Below are 20,828 nucleotides of genomic sequence, written 5' to 3'. Positions count from 1 at the left end.
TCTGGGTTCAAACTCATGATTCTGTCTGCAACCCTCTTCACGGTCACATTATTCACATACTTTTCCTTCAAGTTGACCCCCTTCTCCATTTCTCTTCCTATGTAGACCACGCATTTTGATCTCTTCTACTTTTTTTGCATTGTTGAAACCACTCATAGCTCATTTTTATACCAGAAAGCTAGCTTTCTCAGTTAATCCCATAAAAACTATAACACATCCTTTTTCTGGGGAGCAACTGCCAAATCACGGATGTCCTGTTTTTAAATAAAGGAACAAAGAAAAAAGCACCAATATGTAAACTTTCAGGCTTTTTTCACATTTTGAACAGTTTTGGTTAAAACTTAAACTAATCTATTGGTCAGTACTACTGGCCAATCAGATTTACCATCACTAGTCAATGTTACAGGAGCTAAATCAGTGGAATGCTATTTCAGGATTTTTCAGGCACTTAACCTTTGGATTACTAAAGACACCTCTGGGATCATGTTTGACTCAATTTTCTATAATAGGCTTTGTATTTTTCAGCAGCTTCTTTGAGAGCTAGCCATGTGAATCCCATAATTCTGCCTATAATTGGCTAAAACTTGCATACACATTTTAGGCCAGACACCCACTGCAGCTGTGTTAATGCAGAGAGTGGACCATGTGAGCAGCTGGTGTGATTCTGGGCTGGTGCACTGATACAGATGAGGGGGAGGAAGACAGTTAACGACTGTCTATTTATAGCGCAGAGCCAAAAGATACAGACAAATTGCAAGGGTTTCGACGTCATCCTACGAGGTTTGGTTTGTGGAAGTCACAGTAAAGTTGCCAATTGAAGGAGATGGCATTTGTTAGCAACTGTCTCACAAATCTCACATGAAGTAATGAATTGAAGGGTGGAACTACTTGAGTTTCTTCAATATTCTGCTCACTGCCTCTCGGTAGAAATTCTGGTCTCATCACTGCTGAATACCTTTCAGCCATTTATGCTGATTCAGTTGATGGGCAGGCTTGGCCACCGCACCACCAACCCTCATTTACCCTCACAGCAGAACCGAGACAAAGTGTTTACTTCCACTCTGTCCTCTGGGTGAAAAAACCCCCACTCACCTGACAAAGTACCAATGTGCTTGAGTCTGCACTGGAAAGCTTCTGTTTTGCTCGCTGTGTTTACTGACTCTCTTTATTTTGTACTGAAGGACAGAAAAGGAGTGTGTAAGCAGGGGGAAAAGAGGTGATTCATCACCTAACACCCTGTGGCTCATGATGTAACTTGGTGCATAAGGTGATGCAGCAATCTCCAGGAGAAATGAAAAACAGTTCATTTTTATAGAGGATTTCATACTTTCAAGTGCAGATATCACAGAATCAGGTTCAAAATCGGCACAACAGTGAGGGAACTGAGCACTGGGAGCACTTCTTCATTATCTACTACTTCACATTTCCACTTCATTTTGGAGGGAATTACTAGACTTTTTACTAGCGAATATCTTTAGCACACAACTCAGAATATTTGAATTATCTTTCCTTATTTATTGCTGGTGAAATCTTTAATGCATCAATACATGCACACACTATATGTGTTCGGTCACACCTTTGAGAATTCCTCATCTTCCTGAAGGCTCTGCATTTGAGCAGGATCATACTACCGGGAAACTCTTGATTGTCCTTACTATATGAAGGAAGCTTTAAAGCTCCCTCTAGTGTTCCATCCATGGTACTGCACTATACTGTGGTATGCTTTTTCTGTCTGCATATTCATTGTATAACAGTCCACACACTGCATAACTTACACTCTGCAAAACAGTTGAAATTTACACAAATACATTTTTTAAAATCCTGGTAGTAAACTGCACTACTGATACACTGATACTATTACTGCAGACGTTGGGGATTTAGTAAGAGTACTTTAGTTCTCTATCATATCAAGACTATCTCTCCACTCTGTTACATATTCCATATGTATGGGGTATAACCCCCACATATGAAATATGTAACAGAGTGGAGAGATAGTCTCTCGCTCAGAGAACAAGGTGACAATGTAACCGTATGTTGTGTAGTAATGATTACCTTTAATGGTCTTCCTTGCTGTCACAGCAACAGCGAGTAGCCATTACCAGAAGACTTCTCTTAGAAATAAGAGCTGTTCATTTGTTCGGATCTCATTTAATTAAAGTTTTTGACTGGTGTACTCAGAACTATCAAGCAGGAACTCATCACCTGTTTGTCATCAGTATGGAAATCAGTCTTGATTGAGAGTTCTATAGAACCATTTGATTCATGTTACAGCAGCTTATGAGTGAATGAACATGGCGCAATAAAAGTACTTTTAGAAGTACGTCTGTGAAGGTTCTCAGTCATCCAGGTCATCGCAGTCTAAGGAGCTTGGAAAGAAGATTTAAACCCAGTGGGGGGTTACTCCCACTAGGTTTATATCTGGGACTCTCCACCATTTGACCTTAGAACTGAAGAAGCTTCTCGGATGAGAGGTGAAACGTCTTCAAGCAACTTAAAGAAGTCCAGACGCTTTTAGAAGTACATTTTTCCAAACATTTACATTTACTTACATTTATTTAAATTTACTTAGGTAGAGTTAGGGGTTACCACTTTCTATAGAGTCTTGCTAATTACCTATTAATTTTGTTTGACACCCCTGATGTCGAGCATCAAAAATGGGGGAACTCCAGGCCTCAAGAGCTGGTGTCCCCACAGGTTTTAGATATCACCCTGGATCAACACAACTGAATCAAGCGATTAGTTCATTATCAGGCCTCTGGAGAACTTCAAGACATGTTGAGGAGGTAATTTCGCCATTTAAATCAGCTGGGCTGGATCAAGGACACATCTAAAACCCTGCAGGACACAGGCCCTTGAGGCCTGGAGTTCCCCTCCCCTGATGTAAACAATCAACTATCAAGGCTCATTGTTACTTTGTTGAAGTGAACTTTTGTTCTGCTAATATATTTCCTTCAGATGTGTTTTCTCTAATGAAACACAAAGATCTACAGCATCCAAAATGGAACCACTGTCATGCTGCTTTTCAGTTTATTTCATGTTTTGTGGCCATCAGACTTGAGTCCCAGATGACTGCAGACATCCAGGCTATCCTGCAGCTCCTTCAGAGGCAAACAGCAGCCGGTCCTCCAGCTTATAGCACCGTCACCTCCAGCCCAGAGTACCAGAGGCCAGCCGTCAGGATCCAGCTGGTGTCTGCCATCGATGTGAGCCCTGCTCCATCCCAGCCGCAGGTACAGCAGAAGCTTAATGAGTGGAAACGCTGATTTTCCCTAACACTGCCACGGTTTTCAGCTGGTTGTCACACTGTTTTACAATAGCTTTGGCTCCGTTTTTGTGGTAAATTTCAAATCTGTATAATCTTAAGATTCTTGTTGATGAATTCCAATCATAGTTTTTGTGTTGTTTGGGTTTTTTTTTGTAATTATTATATAATTAAATAACAGTTACCAAAAGTCAAACCAAATAGCAACTACCTTACCAAAAAGAGCTTAAAGGGGTCATTTCCTCTACATTTACTTAATGTTTACTTAAAGGAAAGATTACACAGTACATAACCTGCTGTTCATGTTACGGTCCCTCCATCACAGGTCAGCAAGGAAAACATCAGTTAGGAGTTATTTTGGAGCATAGTAGAGCAAACTGGTTAGCTGTGATGGAGCTCTGCGTTACACAAATCAGAGAACACCAGTGGATTTTGCCCGTCATCACTCAGCGTGCTGCTGTTGTAAAGTTGGAGCAGCTTGCCCTTCAAAATAATATTAAATATTGATCTTTTATTCCATTAAATCCAGTTTGATTTATTTGTGGCAGCAGTTCACAGTTCACGGTCCTTTTACATTTGAAGGTAAATAGCCTGAAATGTTATAAGATTTATTAATAATACTATCCTTATGAACCAGCAATCTCCTGTGACGAGCATCAGAAGCGTTTGTTTTCAAAAGGCCACATTGACTTTTTTGCACTATTGCACTTTCTTGTTTAAATCGAGCAGGATGGACTCATTTCAGTCATTCGCCATGAGATCTACTAACTGTTTTTTGTTTTTGTTTTGTTTGTTTTTTAGTTTTTAGTTTTAGGACATCAGGAGCCTGATTAGGAAGCTCCATGTGCCAGTTCTGAACCTCAAGCCATATTTTGCCCTTGTGTGTCCTATGAGCAAAGCACTGGTGATGGTGGGGAGGAAGAATTCCTTTTTTTTTTTTTTAAAAAAAAAAGCAGGATAAACCTCCCAGGAGGACCAGGTTCAGGAGAGGGCAGCCATCAGGTGACGTAAAAAACAAGAGAGAGAAAACAGGAGCAGAAAGACAACAAACAGAACGAATCACAGAGAGTAGAAAAAGTTAATGGCATGCAGTAGTGGCATATAAATAAAGAGGCTACTGGACAGCAAATAAAATTTTTCATCTCCTGTTATTATAGGTTTTGTATTATAGGTGGATATTTATGAAAGCAGTGTTGAAATAATGCAGGAGAGCACCTATATGGAAGGACAAAATTCACAGTAAAATTTAAATTAAATTAAATTTTTATTATTTATTATTTATTAAAACTAATAAGAAAGTAAGTGAGATAAAGCCTTGGAAAGAACTACCAAAAACCACTCCTACGTTGACCGGCTGTCAGGGGTTTATATCATGTGATAGAAAGTCGTTTGCTGTGTGTAGTCTTTCTTTAATTTCTGTGGATTTCCACTGTACTGTTCCATCCCCAGAGCCCCGGCTCAGAGAGAGCCCTGAACACATCCAAAGAAACCTCCCCAGTCCTTCTCCATGCAGAGACTCATCCCAATGGGGACTTAGCTGGACTGCTTGAGAATAACACCAACACTGAGCAGAGAGACATCCTAGACTCAGCAGAGCAGCAGCACCACCAACATCCACTGAATTTCCCATCAAGCCGGCAAGCCTCTCTACCAGATGTCCCCAGCAGCTCAGGAATGTTGGGACTCCACAGGCCAGTCTCCGACCCGGGGCTTCCAGGGATGTAGCCCCTACCCCCCACTCCAAACCCTTCGACAATGACTGAAGGTTATTTCTAAAGCTTGACTCAGGGTTTAAGAAAGAGACTAAATATGCAAAGGTTAAAAGAAACTGTAGACTTTCTTCCATTCCTTTTGAGAAAACCCCCTAGCTCCCTCCTCCGTGTGCTCCCTGCCCTGTGCTCCAATTTAGATGTATAAAATCCATTTATACAGAGGTATTTATACACTATATTACTTCCACGTGTAAAGTCATCATCTACCATGTACATAGTTGAAATAGAACACTGCCAGCAACTCAAGGCACCTAATGTGCTCTTCCGAAAAGATATGCATGATTTTTTTTTTCTCATGTTGTCTTCTGTTGCATGTTCCTCACACACAGTGCAAACCACCATTCATTCAGGGGTGGCCTCAGCACGCTCACAGACTGCACACAGACTGTAGCTTTCCACTCTCATTTTCCACCACTCTTCCCTCCTCACAGGGAACAAAGCTACTTGAAACTCTTTCCAAGGCATTTCTAAACTTAGCACAAAAAGTATGGAAATTTGTGTTTGGTCAATTATTTCTTTGTTGTAATAATCCTTCTTGCTAATAAATGTTATACTGTTGGAACGCTTGTTTATTTCCCTTTAAATAGTGCCACATTTGTAAGGAAAATGCATTTGTGGGTTGAGCAGCAGTGTTGAGCAAGTGGGTTGAAACTATGAAAAACACGCCAAACCAGTTTATCTGTTGTCTTGTTTGGTGTTGTTTATTGAATTAAATGACTGAAGTGCGAAGAAACAAGAAATATTGACAATTTGTTCATTATAAAACAGGGGCCTCGCCTTCCACCTCCTCCTCATCCTAGTCACCAGCTTGGTAGCACAGTGCTGTGCGCTGGTGTCCCATTTTACAACCACCATTTGACCCAAGTCAGCCAAAGTGGTTGTGTTGGTCACAGAATAAGCTGTTTGGCAAGCAACCACATACTTAACTTTGCTGCTCAACCCACAAATGCATTTTCCTTACAAATGTGGCACCATTTAAGGGGAAATAAACAATCACTGATACAATTAGCCAAACACAAACTTCCTTACTTTTTGTGCTAAGTTTATATTTCACTCCACAGCTTTCAAGCTCCAAATAAATTGGTGCAGTCGCATATTGGCAAGGAGAGCTGTCTGTATGTTTAGCGTGCCTAATGTACACCACATTGCCATGACATATGAAAAACCAGTTATTCAGCCCCTATTACAGGATGTAATATTAGAGTGTGTAGAGGCTGCTCTGATGTCCCATAGCACAATGACAACTTTGTCAGTCTTTGAAAGCAATAATGATGTAACGATGAGGAGCCACAGTGGATTTTCTGGTATGTTTCTAGAGTTAAATACATTCTGGAAATAATTATCTATGAGCTGAAGAACATAGCGTTTGTGCTGTGGATGAATTTACTTGTATAGAGCAAACCTGATGTAAAGCTTCACACATTTTAGCTCACTTTAATTATTAGAAACAAACAAAAATTAAGACCACAACATGAAGATGATTAACACCCTGAGGAAGTCAAAAACATGAAGGACATTTATGTCAAGGCTGTTTGGACAAGTTTTTTTTCTGTGATGGTTTACAGTGTGAAGCACAGCTCACTGTCTGCTTGTCCTATTCTATTTTGGTAGTGATCAACGAGACACTGACAAAAGTCAGCATGAATCTTTGATGGCTGTTTGTGACAGAAAGTTTACAAAATGTATTGTTTTTTCCAGTCTTTTCAGGATAATTCACCAACAATAATTCCTGTAGCTTATTAAGCTAGTCCATTTATAAAAAACACACACGCACACACACACACACACACACACACACACACAAATCTAACTTTACCAGTAGCCAAATATATAAACCATGAATATGCATGAAAAAGCTGGACAAAGGATGAGTCAAACACACTTCAGAACATGCGTACACATGGTTTTCTCAGAGTAAGTCAAGCTTGACTTGCTGACATGGAGATCAGTAATAATGTGATGGAAATAAAACAAAAGAAAGTGTCCCGGAGCTTAAATTTCTTATTATTTAATTATTATCACACTGTAGAAAACAGTGGGTGGAGATTGTGGTGTGACCAAAATTACTGCAACCTTGGGATCTTATTGCCTCTGAAATAGTTGTTTCGAAGATAGGACCAGGTCTGGGAACACTACTGCAGTTATCTGTGAGGAATTAGTCAAAACTGCTAATCTGTTGCACAGAAAGTAAATAGAAATTCACATTAGCTATGTAGATTCAGAGTCCAGCCAGAACATTATGTTTTTAAAACAGAAATTCCTCCATAAATTGTTTTTGCAATATAGCAGAATAACTGCAAAATGACAGGCTCTGATACAGGAATATAATCAGTATACAACTAGCAGCAACCAGTTGAGTCGAGTGGGCTGTTGCAGAGACTCATCACAGGAGAGTTGCTCATATTGACACGTTGCCTCATTGCAACATGTTTGTAGTCTGACTTTATTCCTAACTTAGCAATTATATGCAAACCTTTGCCAATTTGTGTGAGAGGATCAGTCCACATTTCCTGTTTGGAGATGGGTCGCTGCCCTATTTGAAGCTTGAAGGTGCTTCACGATTCAGTGCAATCACAGGGCAACCAAGGTTGTTGCCCTATTTACACTCTAGCGTGACTGAGCAACACTAAATCTGGTAAATGCTTTTGATGTGGGAGCTATAAATAACAATAATAGTGTGTAGTGGTTATACATAAGGATGGGGCTTATTGGAGGACCTTATTGATGCCTTGGTATTCTTCTTTTTTTTTTTAACCCTTGCACCTGCTGCCCTTTGCTTTACACATACAGAGCTCTAGCTTCTGCTGATCTGTATGTGATTGTAGAACTGAGACCAACAGAACACAGTTCCCACAAGTGAGTGTTTCACACAAGATCCAGAGTTTTTGTATACAAAAGATCAGTGATAGGATCGGCTAAATCCATTCATGGTTTAAGAAGGTAATTTTCCTAATACACATGCCCGGTTCATACAAGAAGAAAAGAATATGTGAGAATATGTGTACACATTTCAGTTTTTGTGCACACATACATGATTTCTTATGAATTATCTGTATCTGGATACATCAGATAAAGTGAACTTTGCGTTTACACCTATTCAAATTCATCTTAACTTGGTATTATTCTTTCAAACGAAGAGCTCCATTTGTCATTTTGTCACAGAAAATAAATGTTTTAGAAATAATTAAAACTCCTAAACTGATTTCCTTGACATAAAAGTCCTTCAAGTGTTTGAGAATGAGACTGCTTGACAGGAACCAGCGTCCCAAATTCTCTTGAAAGCTGGAAGGAACTGCTGGAGGCTAGTTTCATTCAGTTGCATGCTTTACGTCTTCCATTATACTCCTAAAATAACATTGCCTATGTGAACGTTAACAAAGCATGATGATTAAACAATCATCTTAAACAAGGTTTATTTCATGTATTTTATGCTGAGGACAGAGCTCAGCCTCCAAACGGCCTTAGCTTTATTCGCCTGCTCTAGCCTTTACAAACATCAGTCCGACACACCAAAAATCTGCTTATCCACAAATGTAAATGTACCAAACCATTTTAGATTAGACTGCATTATGAGAATTAGTCCTTTTAGTTTTCCAACTACATAAAGTCCAGCACAAGCTCGTGTATTGCATGGAGACTGCACTTGAAACAATTATAAAAAGGTCTGCGTGACACGTATTGATCTGTAATTACAGCACACGACTCATCCGCAGAGACTTGGAAATAACAGTTACATCTATTTTTCTAAAACAAAGTATTAATTTGCCATTATTTTTCTATGTACCTTGTTTGTTTCCAAAAGCCCTGCTCTCGGTTGGAATGCTGTGGACTACTGCTGGGACGATGATGATGATTAATGTCATGCGTAGCCTCTCAATGTAGCAAGAAGAGATGGGCAACACTGAAGGCGATGTGTTGCACAGAGTTTGTCTTGATTTTTTGCACATTGATTTGATGATTTTTTTCCCCCCAGTTTTTACTTGGACCTTTCTCTCTGATCATTTGGTATGTTGAAACAAGCAAGTTCAAACCCAGAACTTCGCTGTTCTCTGAAGAGAGCCTGGCTTGCATTTGATCCTTTGACTCCAAACCACTCAATAATACATGTAGACGTGATCAAAAACTTGGTGAGATATGAGAGAAATGATGAAATCAGATTTATCCTTCCAGAAGAACCAAGTGGTGAGATAATACACAATTAACATGGGTGAGATTAAAGATCTTTACAGGACGATACAAATGTTTCCTGCTTTTTTTGGATAAGCTTTCTTTCTCAAGCACATGTGTAGAACAAAACTTGACATGTCCAACACCTGAAGAGGCATCTAATGAACTTTCTTGGGATTTGCAGACTTTTGCACAGAGATTAGAAAACTTGCTGTACTTGATATGTCACTTTTTAAATCTAGTGCTGTTCACAATTGTTTTTATGCATTTTTTTTAAATGTTTGCCACTGTATTTTATACAATGCAACACTTAACAGCTAATTTGAATGTTTCTGTTAACTATATTTAAAGAAATAAAGTGTATTGTGTAAATAGACTTGGGGGGCGGGGATTCGCAGTTGTATAAATAAATAAACAGAATGCTTGCTGATTAAAAGTCGTTATTCTGATTTTCCAAAAATGCTGTCAATGGACGAAAGGGAAAAGCTGAAACATTCCCAGCTGGAAAATCTCAAACACATGAACATTTTTGAACAGACTGCAGATCTCACTCTACTTTTCCAACACACAGTCATCACTGACTGCTTGGTAAATTAAATTTATATGCATCTGGTTTTGTAAATTGTATAAAACAGAGGTATACATCAGATTGGGGAAATGAGAAAACAGCAGCTGACAAAATCCATTACTGTCAAACATTTAATATAAAAAGCAAATGAACATGTTCTTTGTAACAACAATCAATCGTGACTCGTGATGCACTTCCTGTAAGTCCAACAAAAGGTGTTTGGAGCGTACATTCAGAAAGTCTAATGGCACATCAGAGCATCTTTTTAACAGCGATACGTTGTTAGCATATCTTACAATTTCTGTTAAAACAGGTGTTTGGTTATTGAATAAAATCTCTTGGAAATCATCCTAAATAAAAAATTTATTTTTGAAGTCCAAATCCAAAAAGGTGTTTATGATGAAGCCCTTTAAAGCCACTACATGCAGATTTTATGAGATTACATTTTTTTTAATAAACTTAAAAGATTATAATATTTGTGCCCTTATTTTGAAAGACAAACATTTCTATTACAGGCTTTAAAATATTGCCCTTCAATGCTGATTTATAATATGTGTGTACATCTTCAGCACATCCCTGTGTAAAATACACAATTAATGCATTATAGTAAGCATTACAAGCAGTGGGTGAATTTTCTGTTGCTGCACAGTCTTAGTATACTGGCCTTCCCTTGCATTCCCGTGAGACAATAATCCAGAATTAGGTTCTGATTGGCACACAAACAGCTTGCCCTCGTGGATTGGGACAGACGACAGCACTTAGATGGCCATTGTGCACAGGATAAACTGTCAACAAGAGGGGGAAGAGTGGTAAATGTGGTCATCCACAACAACTCAACAGGAAATGCTTTTTAAAGCTACAGCAAGATGCTAGCAAACCCCCAACTGCTGCAGGATCCCACAGCTTGCAAACACGTCCTGGGCCCTCTGCACAGCGTGCTTTTGTTTGTCATGCTGAGAACATTTCACACCGTGGGTGTACAGGTGTGCAAGGACAAAACCTCTATGATAGTTTCTCGGAGCCCTGTCAGTGCAACGGAAAAGCTCCAGAGCGATAAAGGGTATAGGTGAGGAGGGGACTATCACTGTAGTTCTTAAGTTTTCTACACATTGCTTGAAAGAAGTGCATATGAAAAAGCAAGTCAGATATAGTGAGATCAGGTTTAAGTTAGGGCTGCTCAATTAATCGAATTTTAATCACGATTACGATCTGGGCTTTCAACGATCATTAAAAATGACTGAGCCGATTATTAGCCCCTCCCTCGTGCTTTACTCTCGCGCTGCTCCGTGTGGCAAATCAAGCGCACCTCTCTGCATTTCCAACACCTGTCACAACAATTAAGAAGACCCAAGGGAAGCTCGGAAAGCTAAGCAGAAGTTATTTGGGGAGGAGAGTGACTGCCGTTGGTTGAAAAGAGAGGTAAAAAAAAAAACTTCAGTGGTGTGGAAACATTATGGGTTCTACTTGACGTGGATCAAGTAGACATAGTGTGTAAACTTTGCTACAGTGTCGTAGCTGCGCCACAGAGCAACACTGCAAAGTTCACTAAACGTAGATGTTTACATTTTTCATTTATTTTTTATATTGCAAACATTTGCACTGTTATCAGTATTTGCACACTATTTTATATTATTTTTTAAAGTCATTGTTCAATACGTTGTTATTGTTAACCCTTTAAATCCCTGTAGAACCTGAAACGTGTAAGCTAGCGCAATAATTTGTTTTGCATATGAAACCGGAGGAGTTGTACTTACATCTTATGCCATCAGCTTGTCCTAAGTCACGGTTTCCTTCCACATAAAGCTTTGCAAAAATTGCATAAAAAGCGCTTGCAGGAACAAAAACATAATATTCCAGAAACACGCTTTGCCAATCCGATCAGCTGTTCGTAACACTTCCCACAATGAAAAAGATGTCAACGCGAACTATCGCATGTCCGCCATTTCCTGTCCGAAACCGGAAGGGAAAAAACGTCATTTTCCATGAAAATGACGTTTTTTTACTTGTAGGCCTTAAAAGCCTATACTGGTGTTTTTATAAGTCATGTTTGACTTTTCTGAAGTTTCTGGGATGCTTAGAACTCGAATTGCACAGCTGGAAATAGTTTATTTTGATGCACATGCTGTTTTCTTTGCAAATTTGCATCATAGGATTGTTTTTTGTTTTTCCTGCAGTATATAAAAATTGCTGTATCTCCAAAATAAAACTATGAAAACACTCAAAATAAATTTACTGTGGTGGGAAACTATTTTTTGCAACTTTTTTGTATTTAAAGTTTTGAGGGATAAAACTCTTAAATTTCCCCAAGTAGAAATATATGTAATGACAAAAACGATTTTCAATTTTTTTGTAGTTTATTGCACTTTTTTTGTAATTAATGTAATTACTATGGACTTAATGCATACATATTATTAAAATATGGGCTATAACAGTTGTATTGATGTATAGCAACTTGAAATGCTCCCAAAAATGGCACTACAACATGTAAAAATAAATAAATTTAAAAAAAAAAAAATAATAATAATATAAGCTCTGGCGGACTTGGTTCTATGGTAGGTCTTAAAGGGTTAAATTAATATCGTCAAATAATCGAGATCTCAATTTCAGTGAAAATAATCGTGATTATCATTTTTGCCATAATCGAGCAGCCCTAGTTTAAATCGATCTTTAACCTTGTAACTTTCTACTGTTAAGTTTACGTTGTGCTGATGTAAGAATAGTGCACCAAACTCACAACCGATGAAAAATGTCTATAATGCTGGCCAAATCCTGCCTATTCATGTCTGCAAAGGGCTTAACTTGGACTGTGATATGGCCATGACTGGGGATTAGGACAGGAAAATAAATAAATAAAATAAAATAAAATAGAGTAAGACTGGAGAAATCTTTTTTTTCCTGCATGGGTAACACAGGTGTTTGGAACACCACAAACACAGCAACCAGGTGATCTGAGCAGATTCGGGCAGAGCTAAATTGGAACACCGGACATAAAAAATACTTACATCATCATATTGGAAGGTGACAGATCCCTGCTGCATGACATCTCTCTGCCTGAAGTTGTCTGTAACAGGCAGAGTAAGATCAGGGTCATGATTTCAATAAAACTAATTTCTTGCTGCTTCGTGACTCAGACGTAAGGATGGAGCAAAGTAGAACATTGCAGCACACTACAGCGAACAGCAGGGGAATACAGGTGAAATGAAAGCCATGTCTGCGTTTGCAATGGCTGATCACTGAACATGTCAGACCATGTCTGTCTTCTCATACCTGTGAGAGCTCGGAGTTTCACACAGCAGGCCACATAGTCATCGAAGAAGACCCTGCCCCCTTTGTTGTATCGCTTGAGAATAGCATTCAGGGCCTGTGGACTGATGCGGTAGCCTTAAAAAAAAAAAAAAAGGGGGGGGGGGGGGGGCGACAATATCAGGCTCATCATTCCTGTCAATCTGCTGGTCAAAAGTTGTGTCACTGTGAAATAATTTACTAGATTTGAAATCAAAAGAACACTCCTATGAGCAAAATAAAGTTCAATATTTTATTCTTTCATCATAGTGGAAGCAAGTGCTTCACTGCTGTCTTTTGCAAGAAAGCTGCAAAGCACTTCATAGACAGATAGATAGGTATAGATAAATAGATTTTTTTTACAATAATTGAAAGATTTAATAATGATGAAAACCATTATCACCAGCATTTCGTAGTACTGTGACTCAAGATTAAGGCCTGCTGTTATGGAATCGTCTGTTTATAGCATTATTCTGTGGCTTTATAAGTCATACTGAATGTACTTTATTCTATACAGTTTAAAAGCTTTATCCACTTTACATTCATAAATATGGCCAATTTAGAAACGCAAATTAACCTTACATGCCTGTCTTTGCACTGCCCAAGGAAGTCGGAGTACCCAGATAAACCTACACTGGCACAGGGAGAACATGCAGACTCCAAGCAGAGAAGCCTGAAGGCTGGAGCCCAGAACCTTCTCACTGTGAGGGCCAAGTGGTAACTCCAGTAAAAACCAGTCACATATTATTAGGTCTAATTAAGTGTCACTAAATTAAAGATGATATTAGCCATTAAGTATCTGATGCTGAAATGTTAGGACTCTCACCCATGGCGTTGATAGCCTGAGTCATCTCGTGAGGTTCTACAGTTCCACTTCGATCCCGGTCAAACATCATGAAGTTCTGCTTCCAGCCGTTGAGAGCTGAAAACAGCTCCTTAAACTCATTGAAACCCATCTTGCCTGTCAAGTCTCTCTGGTGACAGGTTGGTTAAGATTTAAGCGCAGATATGAGGACAGTAATTGCTATAACAAAGCAAAGGTTGAGTCACGCCTGCTATAAACCTGAGGAATTTCACCTGAAAAGTTTGATTAGGATATGACGAGCAGCATATTGCAGCTACTTAGACCAAAGATACTGTACAAAAAAGGATACATCTAGCATTGCAATCATGATCCTGCATGTGTCCAGGCTGAAGGCTGTAAAGATAATACACATGTTAGAAATTACTTGAGGCAACATTTTTATTTTCATTTTAAAGATAACACAAAAGTACTGCCTGGTGGTTGAAAGCAACTTTCAGAGCTAATACCATACTCAAAGCATCCCAAGATAAGGTCTGGATTTAGGAAGCTCCTAAAGGAAGTTCCATGTGACTCCAAATCGTATGACTCCTACAAGGTTTCTCAATAAAGCTCTAAACTAGTATTTGCTCTTGTGAAAAAGCTGGTGGTGATAGGGCTGCTCGATTATGGCAAAAATGATAATCACGATTATTTTCACTGAAATTGAGATCTCGATTATTTGACGATATTTATTTAACCCTTTAAGACCTACTATAGAACCAAGTCCGCCAGAGCTTATATTATTTTTTTACATGTTGTAGTGCCATTTGTGGGAGCATTTCAAGTTGCTATACTGTTATAGCCCATATTTTAATAATATGTATGCATTAAGTCCATAGTAATTACATTAATTGCAAAAAAGTGCAATAAACTACAAAAAAATTGAAAATCGTTTTTGTTTTGTTTTTTTTACATATATTTCTACTTGGAGAAATGTAAGAGGTTTATCCCTCAAAACTTTAAATACAAAAAAGTTGCAAAAAATAGTTTACAACAACAGGAAATTTAGTTTAAGTGTCTTCATAGTTTTATTTTGGAGATACAGCAATTTTTATATACTGCAGGAAAAACAAAAAAAAAAAACAATCCTATGATGCAAATTTGCAAAGAAAACAGCATGTGCATCAAAATAAACTATTTCCAGCAGTGCAATTCGAGTTCTAAGCATCCCAGAAACTATTCAGAAAAGTCAAACATGACTTATAAAAACACCAGTATAGGCTTTTAAGGCCTACAAGTAAAAAAACGACATTTTCCGTGAAAATGACGTCACTTCCGGTTTCGGACAGGAAATGGCGGACATGCGATAGTTCGCGTTGACATCTTTTTCATTGTGGGAAGTGTTACGAACAGCTGATCGGATTGGCAAAGCGTGTTTCTGGAATATTATGTTTTTGTTCCTGCAAGCGCTTTTTATGCAATTTTTGCAAAGCTATATGTGGAAGGAAACCGTGACTTAGGACAAGCTGATGGCATAAGATTTAAGTTTCATATGCAAAAAAATTATTGCGCTAGCTTACGCGGTTCAGGTTCTACAGGGATTTAAAAATAGTTACACAAAACAGAGCGTGCTGCTCTGACCGGCTTTAAAGGGTTAACAATAACAACGTATTGAATAATGACTTTAAAAAATAATATAAAATAGTGTGCAAATACTGATAACAGTGCAAATGTTTGCAATATAAAAAATAAATGAAAAATGTAAACATCTATGTTTAGTGAACTTTGCAGTGTTGCTCTGTGGTGCAGCTACGACGCTGTAGCAACGTTTACACACTATGTCTACTTGATCCACGTCTGACTCCGCGAACCCATAATGTTTCCACACCACTGAAGTTTTTGGGTTTTTTTTACTTCTCTTTTCAACCAACGGCAGTCACTCTCCTCTCCAAATAACTTCTGCTTAGCTTTCCGAGCTTTCCGAGCTTCCCTCGGGTCCTCTTAATTGTTGTGACGCCTGTTCGAAATGCAGAGAGGTGCGCTCGATTTGCCACACGGAGCAGCGCCAGAGTAAAGCACAAGGGAGGGGCTAATAATCGGCTCAGTCATTTTTAATGATCATTAAAAGCCCAGATCGTAATCGTGATTAAAATTCGATTAATTGAGCAGCCCTAGGTGGTGATATAGATTACTTGTTAGCTCACAACAAAAACTGCTGCAGATAATTTACTTACTGAATCACTATTTTAAACCTGTTAACCAATCACTACAGATACAGTAGCTGTGTCCAAAATCACTCATCTGTCATTCACTACCTTCTTTATAATAGACAGTCAACCATCCAGTGAGCAATAGACCAGTGGCTATGAAGATCAAATGCAACACGCCATACTCCAAAAATGGTAGAACTGTACAGCTTCAGCATCTTCTAAGTCAAATATTAGAGCCAACAGAAGGTTTTCATAAATGTGACTTTTCTGTAAAAATTTATTTTTTATGACCAAACTTTCACATGCGCAATTACATTCTTGCAACGTGTGTTAACCTCATCCTTCCTCTTAACTCTGGGGTGTTTCAATAATTGTTTGAACCTTTCACTTCTCTCTTCGAGCTCAGCACTGTGTGGAACTACATGTATAAACATGTGAGAGCTGCCCTAAGGGGGCGGGCCAGAGGACGGCTTTAGAAAGTTATTACTGTTGGTTAATTCAGCAGGTTTCATGATGTGAAGTAATCTCACGGAAAGTCGCCTACGTGTTTTTGTCCTTTTTGCTCATACTTATTGCTCACATGTGTCTGAATGTTTGCTTTTGTTGATTAATTTTATATGTCATCAACCTGCCAGGAAAGACCTGGCATATTAATTGCTAATTAATCTGTCCCTTTTAAATACACATAAACATAGGTGCGTATTAATGATATGCAGTGAACAGTCCACAAACAAGACTTCACAAAAAAAGTGTACATTTATAAAATCCAAGCTGTGACAGTGAAAATTCCTCAGTTTCTCAGTAAAAATTGCTCTCAGTAACAAATATTTAAAGGGCCCACTTAGCTGGAACTTTTAGCTCGATATTGGAGATATAAACTGCCCTTCAAAATTAAAACAGAAATTGTGTAAAAGCATAATTCAAGCATCGACCTCTTTAGTTAAAGAGAAAGCAGTAAACTTACGACTGTAGCTGCCAGTAAAACCAGCTTGAGTCAGACATCTCTGGAGTTCCTCTGCATCAATCTCGCCGTCCTGTACAGAGCAGGAAGTCACATATTTTTTCACTTAAAATTGTAAGAAGTGGTGCGGATGGTTCTGCATTAGGAATTGGATGGTTTCCTAATGTGACAAAGCCAAGGCCTATTAATTACAACTGGTAATTTCTCTTTCCCACCAGATTTATTTTAAAAAATAATTTATTTCACCGTTTAAAAAAAAAAAAAAATTGGCAGTCCTCATTGGATTAACCAATACCTAAAAGAATAGGAAAGTGCATGAAACTCAGTGAAGACCTAAGAAGAATTGTTGATTTACAAAAGTTGGAAAGGTCTCAGCTTTATCTTGGACCTTTCCATTTCTAAACAGATGCAGATTCCAATATAAGTGATCCTGATCCTTCACAAAACAAAGACTGCACTATTAGGCCACAATGACAAGAAATGTAAAGGTGAGACTTCAAACCTAACACTATCAACTGTCAAGCATGATGGTTGTACCATGATGCTCATTCTTTATGCTGTATACAGTGAGGAACATAAGTATTTGAACACTCTGCAATTTTGCAAGTTCTCCCTCTTAGAAATCATGGAGGGGTCTGAAATTCACATTGTAGGTGCATTCCCCGGTGTGAGAGACAGCATTTAAAAAAAAAAAAAAATCAGGAAATCACATTGTATGATTTTTAAAGAATTTATTTGTATTGCACTGGTGCACATAAGTATTTGAACACCTGAGAAAATCAGTGTTAATATTTGGTACAGAAGCCTTTATTTGCAATTACAGAGGTCAAACGTTTCCTGTAGTTCTTGACCAGGTTTGCACACACTGCAACAGGGATTTGGCCCACTCATCCACACAGACCTCCTCTAGATCTGTCAGAGCTACCTCCAAATTCTTCAACATCACCTCAAATCAACAGCTAAACAGTTGAAACTTGGACACAATTAGGTGTTTAAACAGGACAATCACCCCAAACACACAACAAAGTTGGCTCTGTAAGAGATAAAGCTGCCTAACATTGAGCTTCTGGAATGGCCTTCCCAAACACCCAAACTCAACACTATTGAAAAAACTATACATAAGACCCGAGCCTGTGCCAGGAAACCAACGAGTTTAAATGAATGCTACCAATAGTTTGATTATTTTGTGCATTTACTTCTATTTTGCATCCATAACGGATGGAAGGTTTATAGACCAGTACAAACTCTACTGGCACTCACTCTTTAAGCCTTGCAGCATACATTAGCTTATAACAAACACTGACTGGGATACCAGAGAAAGACAGGGTGATACTAACAGATTTTGACTAGAATTGCTTGAAGGAGTGAATGAGGTGACATGTAAGAGTTGACTCTCCGAATTATTAACTATCTGTGACTTATTTCTTCAACCACTTATGCAGGGTGGCATGGTGATGTAGAGGTTTGCTCTGTCACTGCATAGCAAGACAGTTCAAACCATAACTGGGGTCTTTCTGTATAGTTTTCATGTTCTCTCTCTGCCTGTTTGGACACTTATTTAAACTTTAATAATTATCAAAACTTTACATTTGACCTCTGATATGCCTTAGCACCAAAAAGGTTGAAAATGGTATGTAGGCAGGTTAAGAGACTAATATTAGTCCTACATGATTCATTCTTGCAGAGGATCTTGTCTGTGTAGCAGAAAGTAAAGAAAGGAAGAAGATGTGACAGACGGTAGTGTAAGTGAAGATGAAAAAAAAAAGTTCAATTAAAATAATCCACCGTTAACCTTGATACTTTAAATAAAACTCGTTTAACCATGAGATTTTGGTAGACTACAGTATGCGACAAATATGAAAAATATAATGACCACAGATCAACAGATATTAGAGAATGTTCGACCTGTCGGCCTCAGGCAGCTGTGTCAAGTCTCTGAAGATGAGAACCAGTAGGTTTAAAAACAGTTTCATCCCACAGGAAATAATACCCCGGAATAAAAACCACTAAACAAAAATAGTTTGAGTGCAATAACTGCAAACATCATTGTGCAAGTGCATGTACACTGCTGTTTTGTAATGTTTCTAATGCAGTTTTTTCTTGAAAACTAAACAACTTTCTGCTCTCGTCTCAGCAAGCCACAACCTCTCAGCTGAGTGCACACACTATCAAGTAAAACTTTGTGCTCACACCGTTTCGAACTGGAGGCCAGCAGCCAAGATTTTGTGCATTATCTATGCATTGATGACAGAGGGAACTCAAGTTAAGTCAGAGCTCCTTTACTGCTTCATCTGAGCTCCTGACACTTATGACATATTGAACATCTGCAGACAGAGCCTGTCTCGTTTTTGATCTGAAATATGAAAATGAAATCAAAGCTGCTGGGAAAATGTGACTTTCTTAAAGACTATGACTGACATGTTTCTGCATGCATCCAAACTCACCTGGCCTGCTATGGCTGTAAAGTATCCCCACATTGGGTCATTTGCAGGTGGGGGTTGGGCACCAAATGTTCCTGGATAGCTTCCATACTGTCCATATCCTCCTTGAGGTGGCCCACCTCCCATCGGACCCCCCATGTTCCCAGGCATGGGACCTCTCATGGGCCCTCCTGGCATTCCTTGCGGTGGCATGCCTGGCATTTGGCCCCCATACTGAGACAGAAAATAGAGAGAAGATTAGTACTGGTATGTAAAACACTGATCAGAGTGCTGATTTGTTTCATACCACAAAACAATTATAACCTGTTGCCCTGTGTGCCCTACACAAAGTGCTGTCAATACGCTACATTTTCAAATACTCTGCAGTGCTTGTTTAAATACAGTGTACAGACATAAAGAAAGTCTTTAGCACCGATAATCGTACTTGCTGTAATTTCATAGGTTACTCTATGCCAAAACCTTTTTCATATACACAGCTGAGAGACTGAAGGCGAGCACTGAGAGATTTTTCATCCCGGAAGACATTTTTTCGGGGTATAAAAGTTCATTTACAATCAACAGAGGACGCCAATATAGCTCCTGAGTTACAGTAGGTAAAAAGTTACCACATTAATAATTACTACAGGAGTACAGGAACAAATGCAGCACCTCTACAGTCACAACTTAACGTAAAATATGCAAGAGCCTCCAGCAACAGCTAACCCTCCTGCTAGCTACTGTAGCTCGTTTAACAGTGTTTAGTACAGTTTACTCACTCCGCCGTATCCTGGATAAGCCATTTGGTGAAAAGGAAAGACCTCTGACAAGTTTAATACTTATAAAATGTCAGTGTGATTTGATACGAGCTACACTGTAACAACGCTGTAACTTCCGAAGTCAGAAGAGCAGTGCATCACATCCGAGCTGCCGAGAGTTGTCGGAAGTGCCTTGACAGACATTGCAACTAGCCAATGACAGAAGAGCACAGGGCATTTTTAAAAGGACCGCCAAAATGCTCTTAGCTTTGCTCTCCTGCAATGTTGTCATTCACCACTAGGTTGTGCTGTGGAAACCTTGGTTCTGCTCGTGTAATAAAGAAGCGCTATATACTATTTATTTTTCATAATTTCAGGAATTTAAAGGTCTTTAAATAAAAACGAAACAAATAAAATTACAAGTAAGAAAAATGCACATTAAGATACGTTTAAATTAAGTTTAAAAATGTATATATTTATTTATTTATTCTTAATTGTCTGCAGATCCAGCATAAATAACCTGCCAAATCATTTATGTATAGCTACCTACTGTCGCGATCCCTTTTTGAGTAAGGGAGGAGTCAAAAGTAGCTTTACCTAAAACACTATCATAAGAATATGTGTATCTAATCAAGACAGGAAGCTGA

General features: G+C 38.6%; 2 protein-coding genes across 2 annotated transcripts in view; one reads left to right on the top strand and one right to left on the bottom strand.

Annotated features, from left to right (window-relative positions):
* LOC309701454 (voltage-gated inwardly rectifying potassium channel KCNH7-like) overlaps positions 1–9,701 on the top strand; it is an 88,107-nt gene extending 78,406 nt beyond the window's left edge. The window contains exons 15-16 of the mRNA XM_082525664.1: positions 3,053–3,230; positions 4,712–9,701. Coding sequence (XP_082381790.1) covers positions 3,053–3,230; positions 4,712–4,987 — 454 coding nt within the window. The 3' untranslated portion in view covers positions 4,988–9,701. The remainder of the gene's footprint in view (positions 1–3,052; positions 3,231–4,711) is intronic.
* Positions 9,702–9,886: 185 nt separating this feature from the next.
* gca (grancalcin) lies at positions 9,887–20,371 on the bottom strand. Its single transcript, XM_082525674.1, has 8 exons — positions 20,203–20,371; positions 19,451–19,660; positions 17,010–17,079; positions 14,206–14,249; positions 13,878–14,025; positions 13,037–13,150; positions 12,772–12,830; positions 9,887–10,554 (listed from the first exon to the last, which is right to left on the bottom strand). Exons 1-8 carry the CDS (start codon positions 20,224–20,226, stop codon positions 10,528–10,530), a joined length of 696 nt encoding a protein of 231 aa, XP_082381800.1. The 5' UTR covers positions 20,227–20,371; the 3' UTR covers positions 9,887–10,527.
* Positions 20,372–20,828: the final 457 nt, after the last annotated feature.

The sequence above is a fragment of the Aulonocara stuartgranti genome, assembly GCF_965226115.1.
Source record: "Aulonocara stuartgranti genome assembly, chromosome: 23".
Classification (NCBI taxonomy): Eukaryota; Metazoa; Chordata; class Actinopteri; order Cichliformes; family Cichlidae; genus Aulonocara; species Aulonocara stuartgranti.
The sequence above is the reverse complement of the archived record's forward strand: the minus strand, read 5'-3'. Positions and strand labels throughout refer to the sequence as shown.